This window comes from Crocodylus siamensis, chromosome 7, assembly GCF_052110815.1.
Source record: "Crocodylus siamensis isolate JL-2025a chromosome 7, ASM5211081v1, whole genome shotgun sequence".
NCBI lineage: Eukaryota > Metazoa > Chordata > Crocodylia > Crocodylidae > Crocodylus > Crocodylus siamensis.
In genome coordinates this window covers 23,988,229-24,011,256 of record NC_143401.1, presented here as the reverse complement: position 1 = coordinate 24,011,256, position 23,028 = coordinate 23,988,229, and the positions used below count along the sequence as shown (strand labels likewise).

General features: G+C 45.2%; 1 protein-coding gene across 3 annotated transcripts in view; it reads left to right on the top strand.

Moving 5' to 3' along the window:
* LOC149859608 (uncharacterized) overlaps nucleotides 1-23,028 on the top strand; it is a 62,999-nt gene that overhangs the window by 5,551 nt on the left and 34,420 nt on the right. For 2 of the 3 annotated variants that reach the window (XM_090057764.1, XM_090057762.1), the window contains exon 2: nucleotides 15,585-16,393. In XM_090057764.1, coding sequence (XP_089913890.1) covers nucleotides 15,585-16,393 — 809 coding nt within the window. The remainder of the gene's footprint in view (nucleotides 1-15,584; nucleotides 16,394-23,028) is intronic. The other variant, XM_090057763.1, reaches the window with a different exon arrangement.

Genomic DNA, 23,028 nt, shown 5'->3' with positions numbered 1-23,028 from the left:
GGGTACATTAGGACCTGGGAGAACAGCTGTTCACCAGAGCTCCCCAAGGGATAACAAGGTCTGATGGCTATAAACTCCAGGAAGGCTGATTTAGACTAGACATAAGAAAAACGTTCTTTATGGTGCGTGTGTCCAGGGTCTGGAACAAATTCCTCCCAGAGATGATGCAAGCACCCACTCTGCACTCATTCAAAAAACATTTGGATGTATTTCTTGCTGGGGTCACTTGAGCCCAGCTGATTTCCTGCCTATAGCGCAGGGGGGAGATGGACTCAGTGATCTCACAAGGTCCCTTCCAGCCCCTAATGTCTATGAAATCTATATTCATAAATAGATAACAGGCATTTCTACATGTTCATTAATGCACAGTGGTTACTGTGCATTTAATTTAGTTCTTATATCATCAAGTACTAAGTAAATGTGCAGTACCCAGCGTTACTGTGCAGTAGCACCAGAAAATGCCTTTTTAGTAATGCTATTATGCAGTAGCCTAATAATACTGTGCAGTCATGCATTAGCACTGTCTGTACTATGATATGCTACTGCACAGTATTATTAGGCATCTGTGCAGTTAAAGTCTTGTATAGGTGCGCCCACTGAGAATGATCCAGTTGAGCTATGTTGATTCCCACTACAAGATAGTGGCTTCCTCTGAAGCAGGGATAGACACCTCTGGCATAGGTGCCAGAACATGGCATGCGCGGGCATTTTGCTTGGCATGTGTGCCTTGGGGCGGACAGCGGGGAAGGGGCTGGGGCCACACTGCCACAACAAGATTGGGCCCATCGCAGCTCCTCCACTGTCCATTCCTGGCACGCCAATGTCTTACAAGTTGAGTTTGTGGGTGTTTTTGGCACTCTTCCCAAAAACACTGCTGACCCTTGCCCTGGACCATCACTGCCCTATTGCCACCCCCCCTACCCCCCCCAAAAAAAAGCAAAAAAAAAGCCAGGTCACTTGCTGCAAAGAGAAACAAGCTGTAGAAATTTCAAGTGGGTGTTTCACTTGAAAAGCCATTTTCTCTCTTTAGTCCACCAGTTATCTACTATTGTAAACAAAGCATCTATCTCTCTTTCCCACTCTATTGCATCCTCAAAACCCTCTCCTATGAATTGGACATGTTAAGTCAGTTGAGCCACTCTTTATACATAACATACTCTAATTCTCTTATTATTTTTGTCAACCTTCCCTGATTCCTTCTCCTAATTCATCAGTCTTAATATTATATTGAGTTTAATATCATAGGCCAAGTGTATCTATGTTTCACCAAAAAACAAGCAAAACTATTTTAGACACTTTACAGATAGCAGAATAACTGACACCACATTGCTTTCACAAATGTCTTCCTTTTCCATTCCTGTACTATCCCTGTACAAATCACAAATTTATCAAAATGACTCATTCAGGCTTTTACCATTGAGCTCAGTGTCATAGCAAGGAGTGTGGGGGGGTGAGTGGGGAGACCACTTCAGGCACCCAAGTGAAGGGGTGCCAACAGGCACTGCCCAGCTGGGGCAGGGTGTGGGATGGAGCTGCAAGCGGCTTGTTTGGGGTGGGGGAGGCGGTGCGGGGATGGGGGAAGGGCAGCTCCTGCTGCTGCATGCACTCCTGGGCATGCATGGGACAGGGCACGTTCCCCTTGGATCTGTGCATGGGGCAAGGGCAGGCTGCCACTGTGGGCTTTGCCCCATGCCCCAAACTTCATTGCTATGGCACTGATTGAGCTGATTTCATCAGATATGCAGGTTCCATGGTATATTTCAGTGCCCAGAGTGGTAAATTTAACTCGTAAAATCCTGTTTCTGCTGTAAACATTCACAGTAATTAATCTGAAATCTATTTCCCTATAAATGTACTGCAATAACAAGAGAAAGTATACTTTTTTAGGCAGCACATAGTTAATTTACAGAATTCATTGCCACAAGAGGTGGTTGAGGCAGATACCAAAACCAGGATCAAAAAGGGACTAGATAAGCACATGGGTGATAGATCTATTAATGGCTATTGAACCGATTGGTTGCAGATATTTCCTCTGGCCTCTCTAAACCAATAATGGTCGAGGTCAGGGGGTGGGGTGTAGTAATAGGGGCTAGATCACATTAGATATATCTGATTTGATTCTCTCCCTCTATAGCATACATTTCTGCCACTGTCAGCAACAGAATACTGGGCTAGAAGGACCATAGGTTTGACCAAGTGGGGCACTGCTAATGTTCTAATATTTGCTTAAACCTCACTGTTCTAGTAAACACTATCGCTAGGACATAGATTCTGAAACCTTCATATCATAGGGGCCTTATACATATTAATAAGAACTCTGAAATTGGTGAAGGGAGGAGTTACTTGTGAGATGATCACAAAATCATTCTGGAAACTTCTAGGGCACTAGTAGCTTAAGAGGAATTCTCACAGAGATACCCAGGTCAGATGATGGTACAATAGATCTTCAGCCATATTATTCTTCTGACTTGCACTGCATGACAGGCAGGAGGTAGGAATAGTCCTGTAAGGCAGAGATGTTTCAAAGGCTATTTGGGCTGCAGGCTCAGAGGTGAACTGGGAGCTAAAGCTTTCTTTGTGGATGTGTCTACACGAGATGCTAACTGTGCAGTAGCCTAATAATACCACGCAGTACAGCATCACAGCACCAATAGTGCTAATACGCTACTGCCCAGTAGTATTATGCTACTGTGCAGTAGTGTCACTAAAAAGGCATTTGCTGGCACTAATGCACTGTAACTCTGGTTACTGCACATTTATTTAGTATTTGATTATATAAGTACTAAATTAAATGTATAGTAACTGCGCATTAATGAATGTGTAGATGCGCCCTGTGTTGCCAAGTATCTTATTTAGGCAGCCAGAGCCCTACAACATAACTATAGGGCTATAACAGCCATCTATCTGGAAGGCCAGCTAAGCACGAAGGGTATAATCCTGATCCCATTAATGTTAATGATGAAGCTTACCTTTATTTATTCATGTCAGGATTTCAACCTGTGGGGAATAATCAGTGACTGATGGTAAGCCCCTTAGGGTGAGGGTGAGCTGAATCCTCTAGGCACCAAGATGCCTGCCCACTTGCAGGCCCTTCTGCTCAGGTGAACATCCAGGACACAGCAAATACCCAGCCACAAAAATACTGGTAGTACAGCATTATTGGCACTGTGTGAAGTCACTGTACTACACTGAGGGTGAAGCATAGTTCTAGATGGTAGTCTTCCCTAGTTAACCACACTCCCATTCTTAGCACACATGATGGAGATGTCAGCAGAAAAAAATACCTATTGTTGAGAAAGGAAGTGATTCTTTTTCTCTTAAATTCTGGGAAACATAGATCTCATCATTTGCGGTGAAAGGGCTTTTAACAAAGGGAAATGCCACCTGTGCTATCCTGTTGGGAACATTGGAAAAATACACAGCAGTGAATAAGCAACTAAGAATAAAGGGCATTTATAAAAGGAAAGAAATGGGGAAATGGACACCTATGATACCTCTGAATAGGAAATGAAGCCTTTCACTTGTAGGTCATTAGCTTAAATCTAGGCCACTGGTGTTTGAAAGTCATTACTCTCTGATGGTTGTTCAGAACTTCCTGCAGTTACTACTTTTTTAACCTGGTGCCTGCAGTGTGACAGAGGTGAGTTAAGGGATCTTAGCTCAGTTCCCAGAGGGCAACAATCATCTGACTGGAGTTATTCTCAATGGCAACTTCAGTAAAACAATCAAAGCTTGAATGGCTGATGGAAACTGAACTAGCCCTCTGTCTTAGAGTCAGTTCCTTCAGAACACGAGTGAGGTGTGTTAGCAGGACAATAAGTTTGGAGCTTGCAGTTTTCTATTGGTTCTGCAAATAAGCAAAGCACCTCAATCTTTGTGGTTGTGATTACTGGTACAAGTAGCATGTGTATTATAGCAGCCCCTTGTCATCACAAATAGGACCCCCTGGTGGCCAATACTATTCTCCTGCAAGTACCATCACTGCACCACATTCACTTGACAAAGGCAGGTTGGAGGACATTCTCAGTCATCACTCCTCAACTCTGGAACTCTCTCCTCCATGAGACCATGAGCTTGGACATCTTCTGGAAGTGCTATAAGTCAGACTAGACTTAAACACTGCTTAGCAGCTTTTATTTTAATACTTGATTGGTTTTTACAAGTTATTTTTTTCTTTTGTTTACTTGTTTTATACATTATTTGCTCACTTCTATAAGTCTCCCTGAGCCTTTGTCAAGAAGAATGGTTTAATTCCATCCAGGAAGAGCACACACCAACTGCAGATGCTTCCTCAGCCTGACAAAAGGTATTTATACCCAAAAGCTTGCAAAGAAGAATTTTTCCACCTATTTGAGTTGGTCTAATAAGAGATATCAGATTTACCCAAAGAACTTTGTCTACCTATCTCCTTAGACCAACATAGCTACAGCCTATACCCCTGTATACATACATACATACCTACATACACATGCACTAAGATCAGGCTGTCAGTTGGCGCTACTCTCCACCACTGAATGTACATCCAGACAAAGCAAAATGATGAATTCTCAGACACATGAGACTAAGGTACCTTCATTTATCAGTATGCAGGACCATGCTGATTAGAACTGAAAACAGCAGTATTTAAAGAACAGGTGTACCAATAATGGGACCCCCAAGTAAGAAAGCTGTAGAATCAAGGCTAAAGTGCTGGATTCCAATTTGGTGGCTCAGTCCTATATTTACAGGTGACTGAAGCCTGCACTATTCAAAGATTTAGAAGTATTATACAGCATCATATAAATTTTGAATATTTATATCAGGGGCCAAACATTGCTCTCAGCTATTTTGGTGGAACTGCATTGACTTCACTGGGTTGTACTGGTAGAGCCAGGAGGTATAATGTGTCCTTGTGTTTTCTAAACATAGTTTCAAGATGCAAAATATGGTTCATGATATTGAGCACTGCTAAGTTTGAGGATTTTGATAGGGTTTTGGTTGCTCATTACAGGCAGAAGCCATTTGCACAATTTGATTCCAGACTAAGTTTCTGAATAGCTTGGTGACATCAGACTTAGCGGTTGCATTCAGCCCTCTCCTGCATGTCCTCCTAGTAAAGCTGTGCGAAGCTTCAGTCCCCAATTCGATTTGGTGGAGATTTGGCCTGATTTGGTGGCCAAATCTCCAAATCCAAATCGAATCAGAGGACCCTTGAATCTCTCTGAATTGAATTGGAACCCTCTGAACTGATTTGGAGAAATTTGGACAGATTCAGTGAGTTGGACGTAGACACAACTTTAAATGTTTATTCTACATATCTCTAGATAGCGGGGGCTCTGAATGCTGCAATGCTGGGGTGCATGGAGTGTCCCACAGAAGTATGGGGTGCTCCCCAGTGTGCTCGGTGGCAGACCTGTAAGTGGACCAGAAGCACTTCTGGTCCACTTCCTGGTCCACCAGGAAGTGTGCAAGGGGGCCCCCCCCACGCCTTCCTGGCTCAGCGACTGGTGCTTCCTGGGTCGAGGGGGGGCACCCAGGTTTCCCCTGCGGCCAATCGCTGAACTAGGGGAGCATGGGGGAGCCCTCTGCACACTCCCCAGCTGACCCGGAAGGGGACCAAAAGTACTTCTGGTTCCCTTCCAGTTTGCTGCTGAGTGTATGGAGGGACCCCCACACTCCTGTGGGACACTTCATGTGCCCCAGCACCACAGTGATCATGAGCCGCGCTTGCTACCTCAAGGTATGTAGAAAAAAAACTTTTAAAGCTGTGCCTGTGTTCGAATCGCTGAGTCACTGAACCAGCATCGAATCTTCAGATTTGGATTCGGCCGAATAGAATCAGGGACAGTGATCCAAATCAATGGATTGAATCACTGTCCCTGATTCGGGCCAAATCCAAATCAAATAGGGCCTGTTTCACACAGCCCTACCTCCTAGTTCTGAAGACACAAAACGATAATTTCAAAGTAGTTGTCTGGTTAGCTGTGAATCTTTGTTCCCTGGATCAGAAATCCCAGCAGCAATGCACTTAGGTCTGCTCCTACTGCCACTGGTTATTGTATAACAGGAAAAACGTGCTTGGAAAAGGAGATTTCAGCTTTTACGAGAGACCAATAAAGGTGAGGAAAGCCTTGAGGTCACTGGAAAGCTTAATCTTATCTTTCAGGGTTTTAAAAACTGACAGTTTACATGTAGGCATCCGGCTTAGTTATTTGAAAAGGATGCCAGGTAAAGTTATTGGAAATTATTTGAGATGCAGCTGTTCCTTTCACTGCTGTTTAAATATGTTGTTCAAGAGCCCATTGCCATGACACCACTTAGCACCTTCAAATATTAGCTAACTACTGTAACCCTCCTTGCCTCTTTCTGTATTAGGTAAGTATGTGTTGTTATCCCTTTTTATTTTACAGATGCATAGAGGTGGATGACTTACACAAGGTCAACAGTAGCAGGGAGAGCATTAGAACTAAGGAATTATGTTCCAGCAAGAAACAATTTTTTATTATGATATAGTGACTGAAGCTATAATAGCGAACACCATCCTTTAACAACTTTTTTCCTCAATCCCATGGGAGTCTGTTATAATGAGGTTACACTGTACATACAGTTCTCATAGTAGATTGGATTTTCTCTAGCAGGTGTTGAAGCAATACCCCAGGCTGCTGCTAGAAATTTCTGGCTGGCTGGCTGACTTAAAGTTTATATTGTGGTATATCAGTGTAGCCTGGGTAGTACCCAATTATGTACTCCCCTCTCCAACTGAACGAAATGTTAGCAGGGTAGGTATGCTGTGGGGTGAAACTGCTGGCTGCACACAGTTTCCCTCCTTCCCCTATAGAGCCAGATCAAGACACTCAATAACTTAACTAAAACAAAGGGTCTCCATAAGTGTCATGCAGCCTTATACTCTGTATTGTGTATGATTTTTTTAAAAGTCTGACTACTGCAGGCTTCAGTCACCAAAGAATATAGGACTGGAACCAAGAAATTAGAATATAGTCCTTCAGCCTTGAAGTGGGCTCTTCTTGTTTGGGGTCCCATCATTAGTACTGGCTGACATCTTTCAGCTGATGCAAAAAGGAGATCTAGTGGGAGTGCTCACTAGAAATAGCAGACTCAAGCCTAGTGGCCAAACACCAACATGAGTAATTGTTCCACCAACCTTAATCTCCTGTGTACACCTTACTGAAGAGGTCATTCATTTCCCCATTTACAAAAGCTTCATGCAGCATTGATGCCTCACTCTCTTCCCAAGGGGCTTTTGCTTCTGTAACAAGTGAGTGATGCCTCCATCTTCTTCACTTTGTTTTGGAGTCTTTTGAGATGAAAAGACATTATTGCATAGAAATTTAGCAGACCAACTCTTCAGCTGGTAACTGACACGGTTCCACTGACATCAAAGGAATTGTTAATGTATACCAGCTGAAGACCTAGACCCCTCTTAATGTTCAAACAGTAATTAAACTATTTGTCTGTTAATTGGCTAAACACTTGAAAAAGTCACAAACTAGGATTTCTGTGTGGTCCTCTTCATATTTCTTGCAAAACTGATTTGCTTCTTAGAAAGCCAATGGCTTGGATTCCAAAAGTGTTTATTATAGAAAGAAAAAGAAATTGTTCCTCTCCAGATGCGAAAAGCCTGGTCTTGTGGGTAAGGCATTCCCAATACCCAGAAAATCTGTGCTCAGTTCTTGGTATGGGACAGGCCATGGGAGCATAACATTGAAATTAATGAGAGTTGGGTGCCTAACTACTATGAAAAACATGGTGTCTCTGTGTCCCAGTTCTGCTTCTGTAAAATGTAAATAATAGTGTTTTCCTATTTCAGAGGGAGTTGGGGGTTGAATGTATTGTGGTCTTTGAGATGCTCAGATGCTGTTGATCACAACCCCAAGATACCTAAACAGTCAGAAGTTTCATGTTCAATACTTTTTCATTTCTTTCAACTATCATCAAACTTCCTGGTGTACTAGTGGGCCTTTGTGGTCATTTAAAGTATGAATTAGTGAATCTGACAGCTCCTTTTGAAAGCAGGGAGGCATAATTTTAATATGGCACTGATTAATTTCAGGCAAAGAAATGTTTGAGTGTGGGCCAGGGGAAACTGGTTAAGCAAGAAATAAGGGACATAAAGAAAATCCCAAGCAAAGCAAATACAGGTTGTGATTAACAGCCAAATTTAGTACAGATCCCTATGAAAAAAGAATGTTATTCACTCTGCATTGTAATTCCTTTTCTTCCTGGGGAATAGATGACGAGGGCATTTATTTGTTCTTAAAAACAAAACCCAGTACTGAATATTATTTCCCTGCCTCCAACTCTCACTGTCTATTTGTTTGGGCTTAAAGTGCTATTCACTGGAGTGATGCCATCAGAAAGGCCCAGTACCCTTTTCTTTTCCATGTGATTATGGTGCATTGTTACTGGGTCAGGGAAGAGGAGTTTGTGGCCAAGCAGGTGGCCTTCATGCTACTGAGTCACAACTGAATCAAACTTTCCCTGGAATGGTGTTATGAGTAGCCTGTTACTGGAGGTGGCATTTGGTAGGTGAAATGTAAAGCTGAGATCATGACCCTTTATGGTTATCTAAATTCCACCGGCATTCATCACAAGAATGTTACCCACAGTCCAACTTGAGGAGCTCTGTGAATACATTTCTCCTAGAGTTTCCACAGCCTATTGTCATTATTCTTGTCCCAGATCTGTAGGGTAGACTTGAGGTTAACTGTTGCCTCAAGCCTACCCTAGAGTTCTCTGCATATCAGTGGTGAGAGAAACAGAGAGTTCCCAGGCAGAGATTTACATGCACACGCACATGCACATACACACATACATACAAGCAGAAAACAAAGCTCCCCTTCCTTTCAGTAAGTGTTGGTTTAATTTGTCAAGCAGTGGATATTTAAAGAGGATGAAATTCAATGCAATTTGATTCCCTGTTAAATTCCCAGTGATACACTGAATTCCCAGTAACAAAAGCCACTTCTATACATAAATTTTAGATATTATGTAGTTTGAGGAGGAGCAGCAGAAAGGAATCCTAATGGATCCTTAAGAGCAAATGGTACTCGCAGGACTAAAGCAGAGGGATGTTTTTTAAGTCTCCAGCTTGAACTTACCAAGACCCAGAGCAGGGGCGAGCAATTATTTCCAGCAGAGGGCTGCTTAATGAGGTTTGGTGAGTTGTTTTTTTGGCCTCATTGGTAGCCCCGCCTCTTGAGAGGTGCTCCGCCCCCTGGCCATCATCTTGGGGCCGGAAGTCCCACCCCTAACGCCTGACCTTTGCCACCAGAAGTCCCTTCCCTTGTCCCCCCAGAAATACTACTTTTGGGAGTGGGGGTTGCCATCTTAGAACCAGAAAAAACCAAATCATACACTAAAAGTCAACCACCTACTATAACATTTTAATTTTATTACAAAAAATATTTTTGTCATGATTTGTGTTTTTATACTGGATATAGAGGTGTGTGTGTGGGGGGGGAGTTTGTGAGAGAGTGTGGCTGTGTGGGGGGGCATAGGATATGTTGGGGGGTTGTGTGGTGTTTGTGGGGTGTGGGTGTGTGGCTCTGGAACACACTGTCTTGCAGTCAAGACATGCAACACTGGGGGGGTGGGGATAAGGGGTGTGTGTGTGTCTGTGTGTGTGTGGTTTGTGGGGTGGGAGGGTTGTGGGGATCCCCCACCCACTCCCCCTATGGTGCAGCAGCAGGTGGGGGCACTGGTGCTTGGTTCTGGTCAGCGCTGCACATTAGAGCAAGGAGCACAGCCCCTGGCTGTGTTTCCCTGGCACTGCCTGCACTCATGGAGCACAGGAGGCAAGCCCCAGGAGCTGGAGCTGCTGCTTTCCCTGCCCAAGCCCACTCATGCCTGGGGCTTCCCTGCTGTGCCCTGTGAGTGCGGGGAGCACCGGGGAAATAAACTGCTCGGTGGGTGCTATGCTCCCTGCAGTGCTGGCCGGAGCCAGGCACCAGAGCCAAGCAGAGCCCTCACCCCTCCTGCTGCCGCTGCCCCCCACTGCCTGCCAGGGCTGTGTGTCATAGGGTGAGTGTGGGCAGGGTTCCCGTACCCCTCACACCCACACCCTGTCCACCCGAGCTTCATGCTGCTGCTGTCCCCCTGGGCAAGAGCTCCATGCTGCAGCCAGCCCCAGCCCCAGCCCCAGCCCCACGCTCTGCACTCCCACCCAACTGCAGCCCTGCCCTCGCTCGCAGCTTCCCTACCTGAAACCCAGAGGGAGTGGGATGCCGGGGAAGCCTGCAGCAGCAGCCCTACCAGGTGCTAGCGGGACCTGCCCTTCCACCAATGAGGGTGGGAGTGAGGCATGATAGGATATGTTAGGGGTGGGTGTAGGCAACTCGCTCCCACCCTTGCAGGAAGAAGGGTTGGGTGGGGCACAATTTGTTGGGGGGCGCTGCAGGCCAGATGAAAGTACCTGGTGGGTATTTTGCCCACTCCTGACCTAGAGACTATTAGTGCGAAATGCTACAGGGAGGGAAGAAAGCCAGAGGAAGGATGAAAGAAAGCAGGAATATTCCTGAGACAGGCCTGGAATAGGGGAGGTCTCTGGGCCATTCTGAAAATGGTACACATTTATTTTATTTATTCTATTTATTCTATTTCCAGCTTTTGGTTTCTTACCTTTCTAGCTAGGAATCATTACATCACCAGGGACCACTGTGTGAAGTAGTTTTTGGTATGTAGAAAGGAAGAGAGAGAGCATGGGAATGGAAGGAAATGAAACAGGAGGCCAGATATCATGCAATGTACATATATATGCTTTCTGGGGTATTGTAGCTCTTCTGAAGTGCTCCTATCAACCAGTCAATGGATGAAGGGGTTATAAAAACCTTGAGTTTGATCCCAAGCTGCAAAGTTCAGAGGTAAATCTGGACTTCAGCTTTTATAAGGTTCATAGGGGGTTGGATCTAGAGGCTTGGTCTGAATCCATCTCGAGGATTACCTGGAACATGGGGTTGCAAAATGTTAGCTTGGCAGACACAAAAGAAACCGGGGCTCAGATCTGCAGGTGGTATATCGGTGTAGCCCGGGTAGTGCCCAATTATGTACTCTCCTCTCTAATTGAAGGGAATGTTAGCAGGGCAGGTGCGCTGTGGAATGAAACTGCCGGCTGCATGCAGTTTCCCTCCTTCCCCTATAGAGCCAGATCAAGACACTCAATAACTTAACTATGTACAAATTTATTAATATGCATATAAAAAGAGTTAAAATAGAACATATATACAAAGGACCTGGGAATTACGTGCAGTGTGTGTGTGTGTGTGTGTGTGTGTGTGTGTACACACACACACAAATCTATGCATATACTCTGGGTGCAGGTGAGGAATCTGGGAAACAAAGGGTCTCTGTAAACATCATGCAATCTTATACTTTAGTGAAATACTAATCTACAAAGCATGAGGTGCGGGGTTCACAAAATACGAGGGGCAGGGTTCACAAAATACGAGGTGCAGAAACATCAGATGAAAAGCTAGATCTCTAAAGGAACAAACGACCAGTCCTTGTCCTGGGGCAGTGACAGTGCCCCAAAAATAATGACAGGGGAAAGATCCCCAGGGCCCTTCAGGCTCCCTGCTTCCCAGGCTGAATAGCCCATGAAGGGGAACCCTCAAGACCCCCAGGAGCCCTTTCCCTTTAGGGTTTTCCCTCCAGCTGCTAGCCCCAACATATGGGGGTGGGGTGGGGAATCCCTCCTACCCTGTGGGAATCCCCCTTCCCAGGACAACCCACAACTCTCCAGGCTTGATGAAGCTGCCTTGGTTTCCCTGGGTGAGGCCTTTCCTCCCTCAGCAAGGAAGTCCCCAGCTGCTCCTGGCTTTTTCTGGCCTGGGCCCTCTCTAGGCCCTGTGCACTGATGGCTCTTCTATGCTGCATGTCCAGCCTTGTGCCAGAAGTTGGAGATCCGAGCCACCTTGTGCAGCACCGGGGTCTCAGCCCACTCCCGGACCTTCTGTGCACTGCCTGTGCATCGTGTTCCTGGCCTCGTGCCAGGGATTGGAGACCTGAGCCGCCTCAAGCAGCTCCTGGATCTTAGTCCACTCCAAACCCTTCATGCACCGGCTGTGCACCGACTGCCTGGTCTCATGCCAGGGGTTGGAGACCTGAGCTGCCTTGTCCAGCTCTCAGGGTCTCAGTCCCTCTCGGACCCTCTGTGCACTGGCTGTGCACTGCTCACCAGGCTCCCTCACAGCAGGACTGGGGGACGTGGCCACTTCATCTCTCCCTACCCAACAAGGATGCTTCGGGCTCTTCTGGGGCAACAGCTCCACCACGCTGGCCACTTCTGCCAGTTCTTCTTCATCTTCTTCTTCATCCCTTGATGCAGCTGACCATTTGCCTGGCACGCTGCCTTTTTATTCTCTTCTGGGGCTCTGCCCTCAGATTGAAAACGGACCAATCAAAAGGGGGGGGCAGTCCCCTCTCAGGTCTGTCTCTTCCCCCTGCCCCTGTGTAGGAGTGGGGCAAGTCTTTTCCATGCCATCTCCTGATTGGTGGGAATGCCCCACTAGTTGCTCAGAGCCTGTGCTGCTAATGGCAAGCTGCCACATGAGCATAGCTCCATGAAAGCAAAGGCTGGGGAACAGCCCGGAGACATCAGAGTGAAGTTCCTAAAGCACAAAGTGAGTCAATTCTAGATTATAGCACATACGATCAGCACCTCAGTTTTTGTTCCTGCCACATTTGCAATTATTGTCACTGTTTACCAGTTATATTGCCATGGTGCTTAGAAACTCCGGCGACAGCCCAGGACTCCATGGTGCTAGGTGCTGTACAACTACAGTTCCAAAATGATAGACCCTTGTGACAGGATCTGCTTGTGGAGGATGGCCATGGCACACTGTAATGGCAACTTGGACACTGTCCTGGCCTGCTGGTCTTTCAGGCCATCGCCTTTTGCTTGCCTGCCACACCATGATGTCTAATTGAGAAACATGGAAGACTGTCCTCAGAGACCAGAATAATGCTGGGTGCTTTACTTTGCCTTGCTGATCTCTGGGTGGTGACATTCTGGTCCCAGTTCCTGCCTGGCCAAGGCATTACTCTTTTGTTCTTTCTCTTGGCTCCAGGCCCACAGTGTGGCCTCACCCTCCTTGGCTCTGAGCCTGCCAGCCCTGCCTCAGTGTCACAGATCCTGGACCCTCTAGCTAGTTCTCCAAGTCTAGCTGGCACCACCTGTGTGCTGCCAGCATCAGCCATGGCCTTATTGGCCCTATTCATGTTCCCCTGCCCCTAATCACCTTAAAGGGCCTTCAGCTGCCCCGCTGCCATGCTTATGCCTTAGTGATCTTCCTCAAACTTCCCCAGGGCTCCCAGTCCCATCTGAGTGTCAGCCCACTGGGCCTATTTGCCCTCTCAGTTTCAGCTCACACCAGGTCCTAGCAGGTCTCTATTTACTGGGCCCCTGACCCAGTCTTAGCTTTTGCCCATGTAGTCCATAAGGTCTTGTACACTGGCAGGGCTCTGTCAGGACTTCATACCCTTGTCCACTCATTCACTCGGCCCCTGGCTTACCACTTTGCAGCTAGCCTTCCTGTGGCGCTGCATTCACTCACTCCTAGTAGCAGAGGTAGGAGTCCCCCTGCTACATCTCTCCCCAAAGAGAGTTTTAATGACTGCTATACAAGATACTCTATGGCTTGATGTTCTTTTTTCTTGTCACAGTATAAATCTGGAGTAAAGACTGAGCAGAATCAGGCTCTGGATATGTTGACTGGTAATCAGAGGTATTGTTCACACCCTAAGAATATGGTTAGTATTGAATTCAAGTGGAAAACCAGGGTTATTTGCATTTGCCAGAGGTCATTTACCAAGGGCCATGCTTACACTGTTTAGGGAATTCAGTAGGACTGTATGTAAGGTGCAGTCATGCTCAGTGCAAGTATAGGTATCAGAGCCTGGATCTATGTCTGGCCATGACATTTCCTAATCCCAACATGAATGGTGCATGGCACTACTGTGGAAGTACTATTCATGCAAAACAGCATGTGTGCCCCACTAATTTTTCATATCCCAGGACTATACCCTCCAGAAGATATTACACTTTACTCTCCAGAGCCTGAGAATCTGTAAGTAAAGACTGACCTATACCCACTGGCTCCAGGATCATTCTTCCTATTCATGTCAAGAGCCTCCAGGGAATCCTCCAAGCATTTACACTGGAAAACTGCCCTATGCATACACTCTGATTTATATCCAATCATGCCCCAGTATAGTACTTAGAAATGATATAAAAGCAAGTACCAGTAAGTTAAGTGCCTTTGTACTTGGTTAAATATGTTTAATTCCTGCTCATGTAAAATAAACTAAAATAGCACAAGATTGCTCCTTACAACACATTTCTTATATTGGCCCAGTCTATATTTCAGTGACTCATGTGATGGGGTTTTCAGTATTTCTCTGAGAGGCAATTCCACAGTCAAGTCAATCTTATTGTTAAGATGTTGCTGCATCTAACATTCTCTGTAAAAGTACAGATTCTCCATCCATGGAAACACGGATGATGAGTGTAATTATGCAGTAACTTATATTGTATACCAATGCAAACTACACTGGGATTAGGAATGGACATATAATCAGGGTAGCACTCATAGCAGGTGGTTATGATTATTATGCCTCATTGTTAGGTAACGTAGTGGCAGGTTACCTGTTTGTCTTCGGCAAACAGCTACCGAGCGATGGACACAGGCAGATGCAATTTAAACTTATCCCAATAGAATTTTACTTCTTGTTTTTTCAGGGTAATTCTCCACTGGATTTGGTGAAGTTATTCTAGTATAGGGGTATGTTGTCATCTGCCAGCTATCTTTTTAATGCCAGTTACCCTGTGTAAACATTTCATTTCATGTCCACCCAAAAGGACTTGGAAACAAGTGTAGTTCCTGGTTGAATTTTTTTCAGTCATTTCCTGCTTTTTAACATCCGAATCTGATGCAGAGGATACCTAGCCATTAACCAAACAGCCTGTAAATTTGCTTATTACAATCTAGAATTTATACAGATGCCTTGAAGATTCAAATGTTGTTACTCCAATTTCTGCTGTTAGGGAGAGGGGAAGACAAGAAATAAATCAATGGGAGTGGGGAGAGAGGGGGTGGGACAGGATTCTGAACTCAATTGTACATGTGCAATCACTAAAGGAGTCAGCTGACTACATGTGTTGTTTCACATCTGTGCCATGTGGAAATTCAACCCTCAGGTACTCTACCTACATTTAGGACTCTTCCTGAAGGACTGGGTGTCTATAAAGCATAATTCTGCTGTTGAAGCACAAGTTTATAAGTCATCTGTACCAAAAACTGTACTGACCTACCAATACTGTGTTGTTGGTAGCAGCAATTGCACTACTGGTAGTAGCCTGTGTTTGTGTCATGTAACATTTTTTCTATAGATATAATGTGCTAGGAAAAGTCTCTTTTACTCATTCATGCATGTACGCATCCCCTTCCCTTCCCCCACTCTCATCAGTATTTGCTTAATGTTTGCATAAACCATGAATTTAGCTGTCCATATTTCATTCCTTTCAGGAGGAGGGCTGCGTATGAATACGTTGTGTTGCCCTTGTGACCGTCAGTGTGCTTTTGCTTTAGCAGGCAAGAAGAGCCCTCCCTCTGAGGACAAAGTCGTGCTGACTCACATGAAGATGCTAAGCTATGCAGGGAGTCAGGATCTGGAGCCTCCTGCAGCTTCAGATTGTGCAGAAGAATCCAGGCTTCCCCAAGTCAACATCCAGGGAAACCTTGATGTAACAGACACTCCAGCAAATTCAGATTACACAGCTACCCTGTCTGATCTCAGCACCTTGGAGACCCAGTGCCGGCTTCACAGATTCTCCAAATTTGAATCTGAGGACTCTGGGGTTGAGTTGCCAAGTGGGGCTAATTCTCCATCCACACCAAAGGGCTCTGAGAAGAGTTTTGTGCTTCACAGTAGAGACTCTTCTTGTGACTCTGGAGTGCTCAGTGCCTCTTCCTCTCCAGAAATTGACCACATTATAATGAGAGCATGTCAAGACCCTGGAGAAGCTAATCCCAACAGGAATGCTCCAGAGAGCAAAAATCAAGTGGAGCAGTACAGCCAGGTGATAGACTCTATGCAGATTCCTGCATCTTCCTTGGAAGATTTCAGCAATTGTCAGAAGGGAGAAAATCCTGATCAACTTTTTGGCCAAAGCAAAGGGCAGTCTTTAGAAGAGGAACCCAGCAAAGAGACAGACCTCCCCATTCATGATACTCCTCCAACTGTGCCTCCCATGGAAGAGCAAAAGACTACCACTAGCCATTACAAAGAGACCTTTGGCAGCATGCAGGATCTTCAAATTCATGGAAATCAACTTAAGAAATATCCCACGAGTGACAGTCTGGACGAGTACATGGATGAGTGCTGTCGATTAAGTGAGGTGAGGAAATGGATGTGCATATTGGAATGGTGCAGCTAGGATTGTCAAAAGATTTGTCTAAATCTCAGTAGGCATGTTTACACAAGACGCTTACTGCAAAGTTGCCTAATTAGCTTCACAGTAAAGTGTCACCAGTCTACATGTGGAACAATTAGGCTGGAGTAAACTAATTAACTCTGTTATAGTTTAGTACTGACAGATATGCCAGATACAAGTACTATCCTACAGCAGAGTTATTTACTCTGTTGCAACACACATATAGATGCTGTTGGGGCATGAGTGTGTTTCAGTGCAGGGGCTGCCTGCTGGCAAGTCATGCACTGAAGCACCCTTGTGCCCCAGCCATCCCCTTCACAACATGTTGAGCCCCCCAGGATCCCTGCCAGCTGGGGATGCTCTGCCCTGGCTCAGCATGCTGCAGTCCTGGGCACACATGAAAATGTTTCACCCAGGAGCAATAAACTCCAATGCAAACTGTGCCAGAGTTTATTGTGTCGCATTAATATGCATGTGTAAACGTGCCCAGTGAAAGCAGAATGAGACCAGTTTTGAGTGCTTATGAAAACCTCACTCTGATGTATCACAGTCTGTGATAAATTTGTTAAAGGGTCTGAAATGTATTTACATGAAATTACATTTTTGAGCAATTTAGAGATATTCGGGCCAGATCCTCACCTGATAAAAATCAACACATCTCTGCTGAGTTAGTGAGGCTAGACCAGATTCTAGCACCTAAAGATGTGGTCTTTTACAGCCTTAGACCAAAGGCTAAAGTTACTGTGCTGCTATTAAATATGAACAGGTTTTGTAAGTGATGGTGGATCAAGGTAGCCCATCTCTTGGTATTGTTCCATCTGTGGTAGTATGAGGAGGTGGAGGTTATGGACTTAAAACTTTGATCACAACATGGTACATTGCTAGGGCCAGATAAGACCTGAAACAGGGAGTGGTAGGGCAGTCACTGGGCAAAACAGGGCTCCTTTGGGAGAAGCTTGCCTCTTCTCTTTCCCTTGTGTACATCTCCTGAGAATCCTGGCCTGTATGTTGGACTCAGGGCTTGGTCCTTGGTATAGTAAATACACAGAGCAGATGGGAGCATGCATCTGGGCCTTGACTTGTACCAAAGGCTGCTTCCAGTCAATCCAGCTCCAAACCCCATAACTGGTCATTTAGCCTGAGAAGCCAAAGGCAGGTGGATGTGATGCTACCTACATCCCTCCCTTGATGCCTTTGGCTACAGAAATGAGAGTGCCTTAACCACACTAGACAAATGGCTCACTATGTTTTTTGGAAGTAAGTGAACATAACACAACATATGAGCTTCTAAAGCATGAATGGAAGAAACTCTGCTGTTCTACAAGATGAAGATCCTATTTCAACTAAGCAATAGCACACATGAGCAAAGCAACCCCAGTGCTTTCAGACTGGTAGATGGAAGGTGCTGTATATAAGCACAAGGTTTGGTCTTCCTTGGTAGCTTGGCCTATTTTATGTATTTGTTTGTTTCCCTGCCACTGGGTATAATATGCAACCTGCTGAACAGCTGTAAAATTGTTCAAGTCACTGACAGGAGAATAACAAATTCCTTTGTGCAATGGTTCTCAAATGGGATGTTGGCAAGAACTTGCTTCAGTGCTTTAGTTGAAGCTTGAACAGTGATGTACTGACAGATTGCTGACTCGCTACCTTGGGCCTTTCCTTTCAAGACCCAGTGATGAGAAAATATAATAAAAAAAATATTTCTTGAAAGAAAGAGAGACCAAAGCAGAGAACGATCAAAGGGGAAGAGATGCACAGCCTTGTCCAATAATAATCACACAAATACACCAACCCTGTTGAAAGCTGCATAATGGAGAATTCTTTTCCACAGATAGATCAGGCTGCCAGTCTCCTTCTCTAACCTGTCTATTAGAATAATGTAAGATCAGTCTCTGACATTTAATTCTTCTTTTGAAAAGAAAGCAAAGGAAAAAGGTTGCAGGGTGGAAAGCAGTAAAGTCCAGATTAAAGGCACTTAGATGTCTAACCCACAGATTTCAGTAGGAATTAGGTACCTAAATACCTTTAAAGAAATCTGGCTGTAGGTACTTGGGTCAAGATTTTTGGATGTGACTAGTGGTTTCTGTGTTCTTGGGTTTTGGTAGCTTGCTTTAAAGGCACTTTACAGGGACATGATTAGCAGAAAGACCATCCCATCTCCTGAAAATCAGGCTTTGTTAAGGTAGCTCACATTGGTCACCATGAACACTGAAGCATCTTAAATTGCTGATCATATCTGAGGAACTGTAGAATTACAGCAGTGGTTCTCAACATTTTTTAGACTCAAGATACCCCTCCTTAAACTCAAGGCAATCCTTGGAAAATGTCAACTCTTAATTTTAATTAATGCTTTTGACTACAGAAAAAAGTAGAGTAATTCTGCTGCAATGAACTCAGAAAGACCATACCAGGTCAGAATGTTTTAATTCACAGTTTAATTCTCTGTTTTTGAATGTTTGTACACCTAACAAAGCTAACAGTGTGTGGCAGCCTACAACTGTGGTACCTTGCTTAAGAATCACTATCTTAAGAGAGTCAGGTTTGTGGACCTGTCTTCTAAAGAGAAAACAGCTCAGAAGACTTTGCTCATTAAGGATGTGATAAGTGCACTGGACAACTCTGTCATGAGAGTTTAGCTGGAGCAATACTTTGGTGATACAGTCTGCATTACCAGGCCAGGCACTATACACATGCATGGTGAACACCCATTATTATGAACCTTGCTAAAGATTTTCTGTTTATTGGCCTCTCAGTTTATCACTGAATCTTCCTTAATTTTGGATGACTCAAACACTGAAGAAGTGTAGAGGTGGGCTTTGTAGATGATAACAATGTTCCCAGAGAGCACATCTGCCTTGCAGCAAGCCTGAGCAGCTCTTTCTTCCTCAGAATTAAGAGCCTTCCTTCTCTCATGAGGCATGAGCACAAAAGTGTATTGAGAAATAGCTTCTAAAGGAACTGTTATTTGGGTGGATGCAGCAAAAGGGAGCTGACACAGGCCAGCTTCGTGCAGGAGGCTCTGAAGAGTTGAGAGGTCGGTATTGTCTCCATCCTGCATAGGGGTGTTTGCAAAAACTAGGACAGGTGGTAACCTTGTCTGAGAGCCATGTTATCTGCCTGGGGGAATTATTTTGAATCCTCTCTGAGATACAGCCATGATCTCCCAACATGGATTATTTAAATAAGCAAAAAAAAGAGTAAATGATAAAAAAAAAAAAGTAGCAGAGGAAATGAAGCTTTGTGTCAGGGATTCATTTTTCCTTCTCTTTAATATCCTTCCCAGCTGAATGTTAGAGCTCTAAGTCAATGCCCTGAAGCTAATTCTTTTATTTACATGTGCAAATACAGATGTGATTTATACTGCAGGAAGTGTAGGTGATGTTGAGGGAGCAGCTATATATTGCAATGCGACAAAAACAGCAGTTGCTCAAATGATAACTATAGCTGGTCTCAAGTGTCTCTTTAATGTAGTTCCCTGATTTGAAAGGTCAGTACTGTGGGGGTATTACTGGATCCACAGGTTGATTTAGATAGCTTGGTAAAGCCAATTCTTCCATTGTCAGGGCAATTCCCAAGCTAGTGAGGATTTGTTTGATGTCATGCTGGTGTAAGAACAGTCCTGCATCTCCATGAAGACAAAGGAGAAGTGCACCAATGGTAGCAACACACCAAACTTCATTATATCTGCAACCCTACAATAGCAGGACAGCCTCAAAGGGACCGGGTAGTAATTCAATCAATATGGTCCAGCCGCTCCTTAGCTTTCTCCAGGATGGCTAAGGAAGGTCATAACCTGTCCACTAAGCAATGATCCACCTGGCACCCATCAGATGGGGAAGTTGTGACCAAGGCTGGATTTGCCTCAGAAACTCAAACTAATAATATCACTATCAACAGAGCTGAGTGATTATTTTTCTTAATGAATAATATAATTGGATGAAAAATGAATTTTTTTAAGGGGAACAAAATAAATTATGCACCTGGGACAAAGTCAATGAATAATTTTGACCAAGACAAGTAAAAAAGCAGAATGTGTCAAAGTGAGTCAGTTCAGCATTTTTAAATGCACCATTTTGACTTTCTAGTTGTAAATGATTTTCATTTTGAAACTGACAAAAAATAAAAGAGGGACAGGGGGAAAAAGAAGACATAATAACCTAGAGCCAAAGCAAACAGGTTCTATGTCCAGGGAACAGCAGCTGTTGTTATTGCCCCTTTGTAAATCAGTGCCTGGGGCTGGTGCCCTGGTTGCCTACCTCTATTAACACCACTGAAATAACCCAACACTCAAAGATGCAAATAAACCTTTCTTTTTTTGTGTGTGAATCAGATGAAAAATTTGGGGTCAACTTAAAACTAATATTTTCCATATCAGGCCAAACCAAAACTGAAATGTCTCTCTGTGGATTTTCTTTCATTCTTTCTTTCTTTTTAAAACATTTTTGTGTAACCACTTCATCAGAATTTCCATTACTTACACAGTTCTGATTCCTAATTCATCAGGCCAATTGAGTCCTCTGGAATATTTATCAATAGATACAGGTATAATTTTGAATTGATGGGAAAAACTCAGAGAAGGTCATTGCAATCTACACCATTCAGCTTCCATAGTACGTGTGCGTTGCTCAGAGGAAGCTGCAGGCTATCAGTGATCGTGACTGTTCCTGGAGAGCAATGCAAAACACTGGGTGGGGTAGATTAGAAACATACATAATGATCCCTCTTTTTCCTGTTATTCAGATGTCCTACCAGAGTTGTCAGCTTCCACTGAAAAATGTTTCCCACTCAATGTATGACATCACCAATCAACTATTCCAGGCCTATAATATGCCATGTACTATAGCATTTCAGGGCTGTTGGCATAAATATTGCACAGCACATTCTTTGGGATGCAAGCCTGAATTAATAAGAGTGGGAATGAGACTACAGTTCTTAGTATTTTAGACCCCAAACCAAATCAGAAGCCTTTTGTACAGTGTGTTGTACAAGCACAGTGATAAACCATCCTGGCCCAAGCTGTTTAGAGTCACTGGACAGACAATGCATGGGAGAGGAAGCAGAGCAGGCAAGCAACTTGTCCAATATCACAAAGCAGGGTGGCAGACCCAGGCTTAGAAACGAGTACTCCTAAATTCCAATGCACTATCCACTACATTGGGGTGAACAAAATATGGCCCATAGGCTGGATCTGGCCTGCCAGCCCATTTTATCCAGCCTGCAGGGCTCCTAAAAAACATAGAAAATTAATATTTATCTCCCCCTGGCTTCCTGTCAAAGATGATAGGAACTGGGGCAGTAGGACCCAAGGGGAGCCAGCAGCAGAACTGAACAGCTGCAATAGCAAGTCCTGGCCTGCCCTCCCCACCTCCAACCTCCACCTGAGCCCCAGTCGGAAGCCTTTGCCTAGCAGGGGCTGCTGGAGGCTTCTGGCCTGGGGCTGCACTTGCCTCCCTGCACCAAGGGAAATACAGCTAAGAAGGTACGGGAGGGAGGGAGGCAGGGAAGGACCATGCATGATCACCTCAGTCCTCAGGCCCAGCTGAGCTGGCTCCTACGGTCCTGGCGCTGCAGCCAGGAACCATATGGTGCCAGTGCGTGGGCGGGGAGGGAGCTCGAAAATGGCTGTGGCAGGTGGGGGGAAGGGGCAGCAAGCAGGCGCGCAGAGCGCAGCAACAGCCGGACAGGAGCATGAGGCCTGCGTTGGTGCACCGAGGCCAGCACCAGTGGGGCCCAGAGTGAGGCAGCAGGAGTGTGGAGTGCAGGCTGCCAGGAGCTCTATGGAGCCAGGCTGTGCTGCTCAAGCACAGAGAGGAGGGAGCCAGCACAGCTCCATAGAGCCCCTGGCAGCCTGCACCCCACACTCCTACTCTGGGCCCCACTGGCGCTGGCCCTGATTTACCAGCACAGGCCTTGTGCTCCTGACTGGCTTTTGCTGTGCTCTGTGCGCCTGCTCAATGTCCCATCCTTCTGCTTGCCACAGCCATTTCCCTGCTCCCCTCACCTACTCACCAGCATCATGTGGTTCCCAGCTGCAGCACCGGGACTGCAGGAGCAGCTGGAATGTGGTGCCAGACCAGCCAGGGCCTGGTGGGGGATGGGGAAATGGCAGGAGAAGGGCAGCAGTGGCAGAGAGGGGGCAAATGGCAATGAGTGGGAGCACAGAGTTTGTGCCAGTGCTCCAGGGCCAGGAGCAGCAGGAGCACAGAGCCCGTGGTTGGACTGGTGGGGGCTCTGCTTACCGTGGGGGTGGGAGGGGGCAGGCTGTGGGCAAATTCTCTTCCTCCATGCAAGCCACAACCCTCCCCAGACACCCTTCCCCCACACACTCACATCCCCTCACAAAGCCCATCCCCACCCACACCCCCACACACCCCTATACCAACCCTCCCACCTACATCCTCCCCCAACATACAAGAGTAGGAGTTCATTTTAAGTGATTATACTATCATTTCTATACACACTACATGGATGCATATAAATCAGGACAAAAATATTTTTTGAAATGAAATTAATGAATGTTGTAAAACATGTTTGATTTTTAGAATATAATTTGTTATTTTTCTGGTTCAGAGATGGCAAAACCCCTTACTAAAAGG